Here is a 15,518-nt window from a genome sequence, read left to right as displayed (position 1 = left end):
CGATTCTTATTTTATGGAAAGGGATAAGAGGAGAAGATTAGAATGTACTATTGAAGACACAAAGCTTTTATACATCTTTTTATTAGAACAGTGTAGTGTATTACAATATGTACAAAATCTGCTACATTTATTTATACTTAAATAAAGGTGTATTGTGCCTTAAAAGTGCACATCTCAAGTATTACTATAGTAACACTTTTTTTGCTTATATAAAACTGAAATATAGTGCCATTTGTTTTACTCATGAAAATGTGAGAAAATATATTTAGCACAGTGCATATCACAGTAAGTGCATGAAGTAAAATGTTCAATATGAACTTTGTTTAAGATTATTATCATCTTCAGTACTCCATCTCATGTGTGCATGTTGAAACACATTAGTTGGACCCACGTCATATCATTAAAGTAAAATAGAACATTTAGACGTAAAAAAGGCGAACCTTACTGGTAGAGACTAATAAATCATCGTCGAAAAATTTTGTCTCTATCACAACATTCCCACTGAATATGGATAAGAAAGGACCAATTATAAATGAATGACGTCGAAATAGGAAACTATAACAATAACATTATACTTACTTTAAGATGTTAGCAGGCATCATTTGACTTTCTGGAGCAGCTTGAATTAAACTTTGCCACGTATTAGTACTATTAGGTATAACAAATCCAAATTCAAAGAACCATTCCTCTAAGCATCTACCTTTAAACAACACTTTCTGTTCTAACCTAAACCTTTCCATCGGTTCTGCAGAACTAAAATTAATTTCTCGTGATATTGCACGACACTTCAGAATTCGTTTAGGTACTCGTGCTTCATGTTCGACCTCAGGTACAGACCTTTATACAATTAATTCTATTGTTAATACGAAGATCTTATCATTGTAATGTTATCAGAAATCGTATAGGTTATGATCTACTTACAAATCTTCGTTACCTTGCCATAATATTTTGCCATTATCAGCATCTCGTAAATTCATCCAATTTCTGTAAGAAATAACAGTTAAGGAACGTAATACTGTGTGCAAATTAATATCAAAAAATAGGTAAGGTTAATTTTATCATAATTGACTTTAACCTATAAATTGTCACGTTTATATGCGATTCGTTTGCAACAGGTATATAATTTTGTTACACGAGAAAAAGGATACACCTGAAAGCCTTTAAGTATATCTTCGCCTCGAGAAGGCATAATTAATTACAATCAAAGCGAAATACTCTTATTTCTTGACTATGTAAATGAATCACGTCCATCCAGCCGTTATCGATTCTTTACACTGTTGATTTATAAGTAGAAAGTAGCCGTTAGTCATGTCGGCTAATTTCAGGGATTATTGTTAATACAGGTAAGTTAATTAATACGGATGACTATTAACAAAATCCATATATGTATATATATATGTATGTATGTATTTGCAAGTTAAACATTGTAAATGATAGTAGATGGAATAAATGGGATAATAAATGGGATAATGCCTTATATCTTATAATATGTATTCTTAACTTATTACGATTTAAATTGTTTATAATATGTACGATTATCTTGTGATATACAGATGCTGGTAGTTTATGAATGCAAGATTTGATTAGACAATACGAAGATTAAAATAATACTTTAATAATAATCAATAAATAGAAAAATTTTTTCAAGCGCAAAAAGGTGAAGACATCAGCGTAACGTGCTTTCACCTTCAATCAAAGATGAAGAAAGATGAAAGGACTCGTTTAAAGAATCAACGAAATTATAAATAAATCTTCGATCAAATATTATTTAAGCATTGTCTGTATATTTGTATTAAGCACCTTTATACGTCATTTTTAAGTAAATTATTATATATTGTCTAGTTGAATGTATTTCACCGTGTATTCTTATTAAAAAGATAATTATAATTAACAATAAATTATTGTAAATGAATCTATAAGAATATTATATTACACGCTTATAACGTTAGTTAAATAAGTTAGACTAGTAATTACGAAAAAATATTGCAAAATTTCAAGATTACCGTCATTTTAAGTTTTTACAACTAGTAAACTATAAAACATGAAATAACTTAATACATGTAATTGTGTGTGCAGAATTTTTTTCATAAGCAAAGACAAGGAGAGTAAAAGGCATGAAAGGCAAGAGGGACAGAAAATAAAAGATTAATTCTTTGATTATTACTACAATGATTAACGCAATTTACTGTTCAATGAACAATATAGACAATAGCTCATCCAAAATATTCTCTGGTCTTAAATTATTGCGAGATTGGCGGAATTACAAAGAAAACGGGTAATTCATGAAACATACAGTTCAAAAACATTTCATCCAACATAGCTGGTAGAGTGGAAAAGTTAAAGAAATAGTTTAAAAAATATTAGACTTTATTTTGTGCAATTTATATTACAAATTATTCAAGTTTTAGTATTGAGACGTATTGTGAATGGGTCCATAGGAATAGTTTATAAAAACGTCATTATAAAATATTGTAAAACTTACAGCATTAAGTATATAAGTAAGAAAGCATTATATTCTTGTATATAATAATTATTTTTAAATAGACTTGTATAAATTATCAGTTTATAAGGATATTATAAGATTCTTAGTGTTAGGCAATTAAATTATCGTAACAATAGTGATAGAACTATAAAATTTATATAATTCACGTATTGCATTATTAGAAGGTATCACTAAACGTTTAATGATTCGCCCAGCGATCTTGCAACGATCAACTTCAATCCTTACACGAGAAATAACGTGGAGGAATCTTAAAATAAAGTTTCGAAACGAGAATTTCGAAAAGCAGCTCACGTCACAATTAAATTAATTACAAGTACGAAATAATTAACCTATCGCCACCACTCTTTCAGTCTCATATCGTGGCTCTCTCTTCTTCAATGGCCTCTCCTATCGTCTTGTCTTTGTCATACACTATTTCTTTCTTTGTTTGTGTGTCACGTTGCGCCATCTGTGTCATAATGGCGGAACTCAAACTTGGTGCGTTTAGCGATAGATGGCAGAACATGGCTTGTCCAAAGCAGTTTCCGGACCCTCGGCCGAATTTTTGCCTTTCGACATGTCACGTTGCGCCATCTGTGTCATAATGGCGGAACTCAAACATGGTGCGTTTAGCGATAGATGGCAGAACATGGCTTGTCCAAAGCACGTTTCTGGACCCCTGGCCGAATTTCTGCCTTTCGACGTGTCACGTTGCGCCATCTATGTCATAATGGCGGAACTCAAACTTGGTGCGTTTAGCGATAGATGGCAGAACATGGCTTGTCCACAGCACGTTTCAGAACCACCGGCCAAATTTTTGCCTTTGGACGTGTCACGTTGCGTCATCTGTGTCAGTACGGCGGAACTCGGACTTGTAGTTTCTATGGAGAGATGGCAGGACATGGCTCATTCAAAGCACGTTCCAGGAAACCCGGTCGAATTTTTGCCTTTGGACGTGTCACCTTCCGCCATCTGTGTCATAATGGCGGAACTCAAACTTGGTGCGTTTCATGATAGATGGCAGAATATGGTTTGTCCAAAGCACGTTTCACAACGCATAGCCCAATTTTTGCCTTCGGACATGCCACGTGGTGCTATCTATCTGTAAACGTTCCAAGTTTCAGTTCCTTTACCACCCCATAGATGGTAAAACGTGGTATATCCGAAAACACAAATTGGACTTTGTGACCTTAAACCTATATTCTACAAGCCATGTACTGCCATCTGCGTAAGAAAGGAGGAACTAAAACTGGGAGTGTTTACGGTAGATGGCAGAACTTGCTTTGTCGGAGGGAATTATCGTGCAATTGTGCAACAAGGACAGACATATATCGTGTGTGACAGATAAAGAGAGCACTACTGTTGAACAAGGACAGTAATAATGTCGCGTGACAAACGAAGATCGCACTGTTGTGCGGCAAGGAGTTAGAGCGAAATTTTTCCCTCCTTTTCACCGTTATGTGGTGATAATGTTTGGACTTCTACGAACCGGTTAAATTTTCGTACTCAAAAGATGATATCGTTCTAATTGAAGCATCGACTTGCGTCCGTTGTATCGCTTGAGCTTGGAGATGCAATACGAAAGGATTGAATTTTTTCTGTGCAAATGTTCTGACCGCACTCGTATCGTTAATGAAGTAGAACTGTGTTTCCCTAAGTTCATATTAGAACATTCTCTCTCTGACATTAGCAAATTACAAAATAAGCAAAATACATCCATCTGACATTCTACGCCATTGAAATGTTTCAATAAACGTTTTGTCACGGATCATGAATTATTAATAATAATAACAATTGCATTGTTAATGCAATGATTAGATGACCTATCCATCGATCATAGAGTAATGTCTGTTTAATCTATGAATCATTCATTAGTTATTCGATTTCCGTTAATTAATTCTTGTATCTTACTTGTATTTTTAAATAAAATACGGAATTACAGTAAAATAGATACGGAATTAATTGCGTAATGGAGTAATTAGTGCCGCAATTAGTTCTCTAAACGATTCGACGATTTGTGGCACGTTTAATGTTATTTTGTTCACGAGCCTGCCACGTATCGAATTGTTCGTTTAAGATTTCAGGATTGGAAGCTTTGTAACAAGAGGATGCGCTAACAGCACGTTGTTACCATATTCATTTGTATTTCATAAGGCCTTTCATTTTTCTTTCTCTTCAAGGGCTTGTTTTACAACGCCACGTTGTTTGTCTCGGTCCAGTCATTAACCATCTGTTTTTAAATAATACACAAGCTCCTCGACTATCCATTCTTAATCTTACTCCTTTCATAAGCAATCCCTCTCACTATAATTTTTCACAACCCCTTTTAATACTATTTTTCACGAAAGCAAGCAAGATAAATCGAGAAGAATAATGGTTTGACAATTTCAAACCGAATAAACTGCAAAGTAAAATTAAAATGCGTAGACACAGGCCTTACAGTTACCTGTACACGCTGAATAATAAATTCTCTTCTGTGTTTTCTCAAACAAGTGCAACGAGTTTGTAGAAAAAAAAAAAAAAAAGAAAAAATTATCGTAAGCTGTTAAGCCTGCAACCGAGTAACTTTACATAATCAAGCAGTGACATAATTATCTCATTCCATGAGAAAATTCATGAAAAATATCGGATACGCGTGTCCTTAACGTTTCAACCAATTTTCATATTTTTCGCAACGCGTACTTTGGCGATAGGCGAACGATCTTTTTCGTCGACCTAAAATTTAACGAAAAATTATTTGATTTTCCACAGAAAAACGCATTGTGTCGCAAATTTCTATGCGTAGCGCCATACGAGTCAGAGTACAATTCAAATAATGTTGTTTTGCCTTGGGGTATTAAGATCGTTAGGATACACGTAACGTAAGAATAAATTTTTTTTTTTATTTTGGTTTCTTTTTTTTTTACAATTTGTCCTGAAGGACATTTGGTAAAGTGTTATATCTTATTGGTGAAAAAAAATAAAATAAAAATAAATATAGCATGTGGGTGGCTACCCCCAGCGGGGTGCCAGCTTCGTTTTTTCTAAGTTATATCTTTTATGACGTAAGAATAAATAAACTCCGAGCAAAACAATATCGCCGCTACGTACAACCCGATCAGTATAAATAAGCGGACGCGATCGCAAGGAAATGAGTTACAGTCAGTTGTTAATCAGTTATCAACCAGTTATTATTCGAGTTATTGTTCGAGTCATTATACGAGTCATTATACGAGATACTATACGAGTTATTCTGCGAGTATTTAGCGAGCACTTTATCAAGTATCCATTAGCAATTCGACTGCGATTTTTACTCAGCGAATATAGTTTGTATACTAAATTATTATTTTAAATATATTCGACGGAAACAGCGAGCAATCTCGCCCATTAAACCTCGCGATCAAACCTCCTATATACCAGTTGCCCACATGTAGAATTTCCATAGAAAATAATGCATTGTCCAGGATTTAACCACCGTGGCGTGATAACCGTTCCTAGCAACCCTTTGCGAATAGTTTCACTCCGAATTCGTGTAAAAATTGAAATTCGAGGAGAAGCGACGCGGCAAGTGTCGTGGCCAGTTTCTGCTGCATTCTATTTCTACTGTAATTCAATTCGTACGGCGGAGATACAAGTTGGCGAGAATAGAAATCTGGTCGTTGTGTCCGCAATAATTTTGGTAGATCAGCGTTAATCAAAGTAGAAATCGAAGGAAACTGTCCTCTCGTGGAAATTTTCTAATTCGTCAACCTGGCTTTTCCTTAATTCTCCTTTGATGCTGGCACAGTGATACGAGATGTTGCTCTTCTCGTTCGCTTTACCGTTCCAACTGTTAAGCTGGCAAGCTGCCAGCACGACTACGAATTTTTAATACACCCTATATATATGTCGGATCATCTTTGGAAAACGGGGCGTGCAACGAGTCTTGCTGCTAGTTGTCCATAGTTGTCTTGTACCAGATGATGTTCGTTTATGGGAATGTATTACAAAAGTTAACGAGTGATATCGATGATCGAGTGATCGAGATGTCTATGACGATGAATTTAGGTTCGATAACGAATACACGGTCAACGGGATGACGATTGCGATTAGGAACTCTATGTACGTGTTCACTGGGCTAGTCGAACTTATCGGGTTGCACCTCGGTCCAAGTGGAACCGCCTTTATATACTCGGGTCAATCCTTGTTTTTAAGGAGAATTATTTAATTACTTTACACCTGTGTTAGGTACACGTCCCTCCTGTGACCGTGGCTACGTTCAGTGACCCGTTATGTCACTTCAAGCCCGAGCTCACTGTCATAAATCTCGGATAATCATAATTGAATTAACTTCTCAGTTTTATTGTTTAAGTACGACTATAATAGAATTAAAGTATAAAATAGGATTAAAGTATCGGGGATTTTCCCAAAATTTCCAAAAGAAAGGCCTTGATGTCCTTTCATCTCCGACATATATATCTGTAAATCTCTATATATCTTACGCGGTCGAGTTCTTCCACCTGCAACTATCGGTGCAAATTTCCAACCGGTAACTTGTACGGAGATTATAAGGTGAAAAATTGTCGAATAAAATTTCCGCGGTTAAGATAACGCGGAGTTTGAAGACTTTCCTTCCAAATATCATAACTACGAGAAGAACTACGTGCGAGAAGGAACAATATATAATCCAAGGTTTCTTATGCTACGACAATTAGAAAAGGAATCAAATGGTACAGAAAACTTGGCATTCAACTCCTTCTGGGAATTTCTGCTGTAAACGCTTTGACGGTTTACAAAATTGCAACAAGGAAGGACATAAATATTAGAATATTTAGAGAATTATTAGCTGCAAAATTATTAGGGTTATCTGAAAACACAAAAAATCTTTGATTTCGACGGAGTCAGCATAATATCGCCGTTCGGAAAAATGATTCCGGAAGAAGCATTAGACGCGCTTGCAAACTATGTTATGCAAATAAAAGACGTCGAATGGACCGAACAAAGACACGAGAGAATTTGAAGAAAACAACAACTTATTGTCCAAACTGACCCGACCAATCTCAGCTATGTATAGAATATTTTAAAGTTTTACATTTTAAATAATTTTTTAAATAAACCATTTTCGTATTACTTTCATAACAATTCGGTAGTTTTATTATTTCCTCTGGAATATCTTTTCAAATACGTACGACGATCCTTCGCAAGTAGTCAAACAAGCGCCACCGGAATATACGGGTAACGCGGCCCTACCGGAAACTTTGCTGTCACCCGAATACGGGTGTCGTGGCAGTCAACGTGTTACGGGAATTTTAATGAAAAGATTTTTCTATTAAATATTACTATACCAATATATATGCATCAGGTCATTTCCCTTACGTTTGTATCCCTCTTTCTTTTATGATCTTTTAAATATTTCAATACAACAAAGATGTACCGATAGCACCGGACATACAAACTTTATCAGCAAAATATCGTCTTTTAATGCACGTTAGAATGATAGTTATTCTCCGAGAGATAAAATATTTTTTTATTCGAGGTAAAAGCGCGAAGCATGCGGGTTCGTGTCTTGTAAAAATCAATCGGTTATCGATGCGTCTAGTTTCGGTCGTAAATGGTCGGCCTACACGTTCTTTAAAACGAGGAATGTCCATCGACCAGTTGGTTTCCGGGCCATCAAGATCGTATTGACGACAGTCAGCGAATGAAGAGCACGCGTGCTCAGCCGGAACATGGAAGATTTCCTCCTCGCCATTCGTTTTATGTGTTGGCCGTCTTTACGAGCGCCGCAGTTGGCAAATTCTCGATCGGGACTCTGGACAACCGGGAAGATCCAGTTGGAGAAGATCCTTTGTCCTTTGCAGTATTCTTATTAAAAATAGAAGAGAAGAGAATAAGCGAATTAATTGGCATTTAACACTTTCTATTATAAGCAGTTTATGCTGCTCTTCGAATTGCATTCGAACAGCATTGTTTAGTGAAATGTGAATTTTTCTTATCAAATACGTGTACAATTTACATAGATGATTTATACGTTGTACAACAATTACATCGCTTTAGATAACGTAATAATTATTCGCTTATCGATAGTAACGGAGCGCTCCAATTTTTCAGTTCCGTCCATGACGACTACGACTTTCTTTTCTTTCAACAGGATTGGTAATTATTTAGTTCGTAGTATACGCAATTCAGTTTTGGCAAAAATAAATTGGCAGCTCTGGCAAAAATAAATTGCGATTTCGTTATTAAAGGGAATAAGCGAGGTGTTTCAACGTTAGTTTGAAAGATCACTGCTTCGGTGAATAAGTGTGCGCTATGGATATTGCAATAATTGCCGAGCTTCTTTAACAATTCAACAAAACAGGCTGATGAACGTCGAGTAGCGGTGCATTTTTCACCTGAGTGTGGCTTAAAGGGTGTTGAAGTAACTGATACTGTTACGTGGCTACTTTATACAATGCAACTCCACATTTTTATGTACTCTACTTATATGAACGAAATTTTACTAATGCCTGATTAACGGAGTTTTAACTATTATTTAGCCTATTATTAGATGAACTATCGTTGAGAGTTAACTTGTACGATTTGTACGAGGTTGTAAGCAGTAAGGACACGAGTTACGCGATACAAGTTTGCAACGTTATTATGTATTTAAAAGCAAATGTTTCGTGAAATTCTCTTGTATGAACATGAACTTCTACTAAGTGAACAAAAAATCATAGATAGTGGAGAGAAATAGGTGGACTCCTGTTACACGAACGACCTGGTTATATGAACCGGCTTGTTCCCGGGCAGGTTCATATAAACGGAGTACTGTTGTAATATATTAAAAAAAAAAAAAAAAAAAACAAAAAAAATGACTTATCCTTAAAAGAATAAATGAAACTTTCTTGGAAACGGGAAAATGTTCTACACGCTCTTGTCGAAGTTTCTACGAACATGAAAAATTAGATTCTGTCGATTCTTGAAGTTTGTCAACGACAAAAAAATGTAGTACAAATATATATACAATTAAGTCGAGAATAACTTAACTTTAAATGGTATTGCTTGGTTACGTTTATATATATCCGAATATTTAATTCCAATTCGTATCCTATATATCATATCTTAAAATACAGAAAATTAAAATACAGAATATGTGGAATATAAGCAAGCAAAAATTATGTTAATTGAAGCTGTTGCGGATTTTTCATCTTAATAGGATAAAAAATAAAAAATAAAAGATTAAAATAAAATAATAAAATAAAAATAAATAAAGGTAAAAAATAAAAAAATAGGATAAAAGAACGCAGCAAGTTTAACCTCCAGCTGCGGGTGATTTTCATATTTTTGTGTACAGAATCACGGACAAATTTACATCTTGTATAGATATATCGTTAGAAGTCTTTTGACGCGATACATAAAGGAATCAAAATAAGCGAAAAAGAAGAAAATATGTTTGTTTGTTAACTTCCAAATAGCTTCCAATTAACACAGTATGTGGAATGTATAACACAATTTCCACGTTGCTCGCTGTTGGAGTGTTAAAATTTCACTTCGCACTACTATCGAACAAATAATTGAGACGAAAAATCACGCGTACCGATAGCTATTACTTTATTTTTTCTTCAAACTGAGGAAACTCGTTAACGATAGAAAAATACGATGGAAACATAATTCAAAGCATTTTTTATTGGTTTCTATGTTCCATAGTATCAATTTTTTCGTTGTCGTACAAAAGTACTAATTAAACGATACGAAACAGAATATATTTCAACCAAATTAATTAGTACGTAAATGCTATAAGAAATTAAATGCCTGTACTCTACGAAAAGATCCCATAAGTAAAATAGCCACGTATGAAATAAAAAATTCATGACGAATTTGAAATACGTAGGAGTGTTCCGATGCGTTTGGCGTCAGTATCCCGCCATTGCGTGTCCAATTTGTTGCAGGTAGTAGAGAAATAGAAGAAAAATCATCGAGAGTCAGCGAGGAGAGGGCACGGCGAGCTGTTGCGCCATTGGTCGCCGTTAGGGGTGTCTGAACACTTCGTGGGTGGTTGGGAGCGACTATATAAAGCGTTTCACGGATCATGGTACATCGCAGTTGCTTTTACGTGTTGCTTCATCCGCGTTCCGAAACTTTTTCCTCTCTTCAACGTATCTGAAGCGTCTTTTTTTCGCTCTCGATCAGCGGCGATCGTGTTCGCGTCTCGCGTTCCTCGACTTCCGTTCCAAGCATACGACTGAACGTCGATCGAAAGAATTTACATCGTCCGAATAGTTTGAAGAATTTTTCTGGTGAAGTTGCTCGTTACCGTAGAAAACGAGAGAATAGTTGGGAAAAAAGTCGAAGAGTTGATCGTGAGAAGAAGAAAAAGAATATCTTTTTTCTTTATTTGTGAATTTGAAGATCGAAACAGATTCATATAAGGGGAGTATATTAATATCGGTCACGATTATCTCTACGTGATGTTAATTGTTAAAAATCGATCACTCGAGGAATATTGGTGTCGTTGGTGTCACGTTTGAAAAAATTAATTTCCAGAATACACACGTAATTGAAAATATTTTACGATTTTTATAATATACGCGTGAGGAATAATATAGTATAAAAATAATATTTCGGTCGTCTACTTTTAAATAATCGTAGAATATTTTGCGTTCGAACAAGGTAATCTAACGGTAGAAATAAAAATAGAAAAGAAGGGTTAATCACGCGGATGATGAAAATATCTGGACGTAATTTTTACAGGCAAGAAAATGCTTTCGCGGCGTGGGAAGACGCAATTGGTACCGTGCTTTGGAACCATAGAAATCGTGATGTGTTTGTGGATTGTGTGTACGGTTTTAACTCTGGTCGCATCTCAACAGAAATTTTACATTCAGGGCCGGTATGGCAAAAGGCAGGAACCGCGTACAGGTGAGATATAAATATATATAAAATTACCTTGACTGACAAACCTTCAAGATTTCATAGATCCATTTTCTTTATAAAGCATGAACCATTTCTTTTCCACTGTTCAAAACTCAAACTACTGTTAAAAAACGTTTCTAAGTTATAATGATAATTGATAATTATACTATATAACTATAACTACGTAACTGCATAACGATATAACTACATAAACTACATTAACTGAGAAATATTCAAACACACGGATTTTCTCTCTATTAATACAAATACATCTTGATTAACTGTTGCACTCTATCTAAGTTTCTGCGATTCAGCGATATTTCCTTTGCTCTCGTTAAAACTTGAAATCTTACCTTTAATTTTCCAGTCGTTCGTATTTTCAGTCTACGCGACTCGTTCCATGCGCAATGTTCTAATCAGAAGCGTCGTGGTCGTTTTGTGGACCAACGATTGGTGGTTATCTCCAATTAGAGCGTTTCTAGTTTCTAGTCACTTGATCTTTTCGTTCTGAACAAGGCACATTTATCGAATTCAATGAGAATAGAATGTTCCGTAACTGTGAATTTTCTTTTGTTACAGTCGATGCGTTATAATTAACTATCGTATACCTCTCTTATTCTTTTTCTCGTATTTCCAATTACGGAAATTTTTCCTTGCATATGTGTACTCTTTTCTTCTCCATCGTCGTTTTCATTTTTTCGTATCTGCTTCATCATTATTTTCACTTGTTCTTCGTGCAATGAAGAATCTACAAAGGAAATACGCGTCTTTCTGTGTACATACTTATAATTGTTTCCGCAAGAACAAGAAACGCTCTTTCAGCTTCGATTCATCACAGTAATTGGTTATGGGTATCTGCGTGATAGAAGCAAGGATAGCTTATTAAATAATGAAAATTACAATATATTGGAAATTCTGTGACGAACGAAATTGGAAATGTCGAACAATTGTTAAACTTGGATAATAACGATTCGTTGCTTCCATCTGAAATGTTGAGAACAATTTGCGACATTAAATTACTGTTATTATTAACATAGTTAATATTATTTGCTGTTCATTCGTGAAGATTCAAATGCGATTAAAATGTCTACTTACGAATAAAAAATTCATTGCCAGATGATTATTCTTAACGATCTTTCGCTATTACGTATATAGTAGAATAGAGTCATCTGAGTCACCTAGCTACATTTTAAAATTCAGTCCTGAACTTTGGACAGAATAATCAAACTTGTTGTAAATCATGAGACATCGTTAGTCTTTAATATAGTAATAAAAGAATGAGAAAATACCAAAAATCATTTGAATAATTTTCTGATAACATTATTCGGGTTAGCGAGAATGATATTGCGTAAGGATATTAGTATTGGTTGAACAACTAAAAAGACTATAGTCGTCAAGAATTGTCAATATACGTGATGTATTTCGTTATTTATCACGTTACGAATATCGAGTTAAATAATTTGCTTTCAAAAATCGTTTGCAATTAAATTTTTCCGATTACAAGATAAATTGCTTAAACATCATTCCAACACAAATAGTTTTACTTTAGCTTAACGTCTCAATTGCAGACTCTTTCTTCATCTCGGGAGGCAGATATGGACGCAGTGAAAACACGCAGAAGGCGAGCAAATCGTTGCCAAAGTTGGTGGAGGTGGAGGTGCCAAGGATAGATCGATTCTTTTGGGGTAGCCGGTACGGGAAACTCTCCCCTCCGGATTACCGGACAGTTTCATCGGTGAATCGATTTAGCGCCATTCTCAACTTCATGGATCAAGTTAATCTCGATCGAGAGAACGACGCCAGCAACCGGAACGATCTCGATCTTCTCCCTTAAAATTGTTTCGTCGGTAAGATATCTTTCTTGCTTTTTCTTTTTTTTTTCGTGAAAGGTTCCAGCTGTACAGATGAATGAATTTTTAAATGAATGAAAAATTCAGAACGCGTAAATTATGCAAAACGACGGATAAGTAGTAAAAGGGAGCAGAGACAACTTTTCAATTATTAATAAGATATAACGTGTGTCCCAGCATTGAAATCACCCACAAATTCCAGGATAATATGCTATGCTTTTTATCATGTTACAAATTTTCTTGTAACATAAAATAATCCCGAGCTTGAAAAGCCTATGAATTTTGTTGAAATCGTTCACGAGTTTGACATGATATTCCTTGCGAGGTTTGACTAATGCCCAGTGGTAAAAAAGAAATTTAAAATTTTTATATTCTTTGAGTCGAGACAAGTTAACTCTTTATAATTTTAACATGTTTAGAAAATAACACGTTTGAAAGAATCGACGAACTAAAGCATTTGAAAATGTTAGATTGTCTAATTTTAAAGAAACAACAGAGTATTTTTGCTGCAGAATTGTCAAAGAATTTTCTCGTGAAGCGTTTTCTTTGTCGGAGCTGTTACAGAGGAGTTTCTATTGCACAGAAATAATCCTGTTTCAAAGCGAGACACCTAATTCTTTTCTTTTCTCATGAACAACTATTGCAATGCTAATATTATTGAACTATGCTTTGCAGACATCTGCGAGGACCCGTTGGCTCTTTTGTGTAAACGATACAAACTGAGAGAAGAAGAGTTACAGGGAACGTATGTGTTTCAATCTTCTAAACAAGTCCTCCGTAATGATTCGTTGTTTTTAATCGATTTAAAAGAATGTAAAAATCTCGTGAAAATCGGTGGAATGCGCAGAAAAACGAAATATAAGCTTCAGTTTATGCATCGTAGAATCTGGCGTTTTCTTTGTAAACCGACCCATTCCTTTTTATCGTTCTCCATTTTTCCTCATTCACTCTGCTGCTTTTGTAACAATTCTTTTTCCGTTTTTTTATCGATTTTGACTAGCATTATGTATTCAGAAACGCATAGGAGTCGAATATTGCCTGAATGTCGTTTAAATCTTTATTCACTTTTTCATTCCATCTAGAATCTAGATTCTTATATATATATATGTATTTTCGATTCCCGTTAAACCATTGACAATTTTCAATTTTTCACACACAAAATTTTTCCAGTTTTTGTCTGTTACTACTACATTCTGTATATTTATGCACTTGTGGGTGTGAGTGTGAAACAAATATATGCTTAAATCCCATTCTTTCAGTTGCACTGATAAAAATATAAATTTGCATAAAAAATCCGCAGTCTATTTATTACCATCACATTCCGTAAATTATCTTACAGATTTGCCAAATTGTACAAAATAATTGTTTCCGAGGAATAAACGTTTTAGTAGTTTTGCCGGCTCCTCAGTAGTAATGGTCTGTATTTAATCAGTCCGCCTACGGGAAATCCCTGGAAGGAATTCCGTTTTCTTTTTATGTTCTACTAACGCACTGCGTCCTCGTCATTATCCCCTTATTTATCATTACTTTGCGATCGTTTAACGTCATCGCAGAAGTTTAGCAGATAAGATTCGCGTTAATAGATTTTTCCTGTCTTCTTCTTTAATTTCATCCCTTTTTCTTTCCACTTCCATAAAATATCGAGTTTCAATCGTTTTCGTTTCGTTTCCTCTTTACGTCCGGGTTTACCGCTTAGTATTCGATATCGTAGAGCGCAACAAGTCTCCACCGTAACCAAATGGCGAATCCAAATCCGATTATTTTATTTGTCCTCTATCTTTTATTTTTTTCCCAAGCCATACGTGTAGGTGGCCAAAATATCGTAGTGGCGATAACACTACCGTTTTATTTCTCGGTCAAGTGGTCGTGTTCCAACGATTCGGTATAGATCAATGCGATTCGTTCACGATAATGAAACTACCTGGGAAAATGGGAGACACGATCGTTTGCGCCATTTTTACGGATTTTTTCGATGGCCGCGTCGTTCTAAATTTTCGAATAAGTTTTGCGAGAAACATTTTTCGTCTCCGCTTTAACACGAGAATTACCGATAATTAAAACGAAATATTTGAATTGTAAACGAAATAGTATTGCATAGTTTGGACAAATGAATAAATTTCTGATGTCAAATGGATACTTACCCTTAAAATGTAACCTTTTTAATATTACAATAAAGATATCACAAAACCATCCGGGACTTTGATCTGTTGATATCTTTTTTCATAAGATTATTTGTCTTCGCATACTTCATGAAAATCAATAATCATAGATAATTCATTAGCGATCCCTCGCTTTTCATACTTCTTCATTTTCTTCTATTAAGTTCTCTATTT

General features: G+C 35.0%; 3 protein-coding genes and 1 long non-coding RNA gene across 5 annotated transcripts in view; 2 read left to right on the top strand and 2 right to left on the bottom strand.

Moving 5' to 3' along the window:
• LOC132913737 (proteasome subunit beta type-3) overlaps window positions 1-15,518 on the bottom strand; it is a 341,911-nt gene that overhangs the window by 7,844 nt on the left and 318,549 nt on the right. The window lies entirely within an intron of this gene.
• On the bottom strand, window positions 66-1,291 carry LOC132913740 (retinal rod rhodopsin-sensitive cGMP 3',5'-cyclic phosphodiesterase subunit delta). 2 transcript variants are annotated; one of them, XM_060972272.1, is made up of 4 exons: window positions 1,149-1,291; window positions 922-984; window positions 580-837; window positions 66-501 (listed from the first exon to the last, which is right to left on the bottom strand). In XM_060972272.1, the coding sequence occupies exons 1-4, from the start codon at window positions 1,187-1,189 to the stop codon at window positions 420-422; spliced, it is 444 nt and encodes a 147-aa protein (XP_060828255.1). In that variant the 5' UTR covers window positions 1,190-1,291; the 3' UTR covers window positions 66-419. The 2 variants fall into 2 exon arrangements, with proteins under 2 accessions (XP_060828255.1, XP_060828256.1); XM_060972273.1 differs by lacking the exon at window positions 1,149-1,291 and adding an exon at window positions 1,076-1,134.
• On the top strand, window positions 1,201-1,767 carry LOC132913747 (uncharacterized). The gene is made up of 2 exons (XR_009659434.1): window positions 1,201-1,343; window positions 1,554-1,767. It is a non-coding gene; the product is annotated as an uncharacterized LOC132913747 (long non-coding RNA).
• LOC132913112 (uncharacterized) lies at window positions 10,521-14,070 on the top strand. Its single transcript, XM_060971088.1, has 4 exons — window positions 10,521-10,853; window positions 11,175-11,341; window positions 12,904-13,182; window positions 13,861-14,070. The coding sequence occupies exons 2-3, from the start codon at window positions 11,182-11,184 to the stop codon at window positions 13,167-13,169; spliced, it is 426 nt and encodes a 141-aa protein (XP_060827071.1). The 5' UTR covers window positions 10,521-10,853; window positions 11,175-11,181; the 3' UTR covers window positions 13,170-13,182; window positions 13,861-14,070.

Source organism: Bombus pascuorum, chromosome 13 (assembly GCF_905332965.1).
Source record: "Bombus pascuorum chromosome 13, iyBomPasc1.1, whole genome shotgun sequence".
Taxonomy (NCBI): domain Eukaryota; kingdom Metazoa; phylum Arthropoda; class Insecta; order Hymenoptera; family Apidae; genus Bombus; species Bombus pascuorum.
This window is presented reverse-complemented; position numbering and strand designations above follow the sequence as displayed.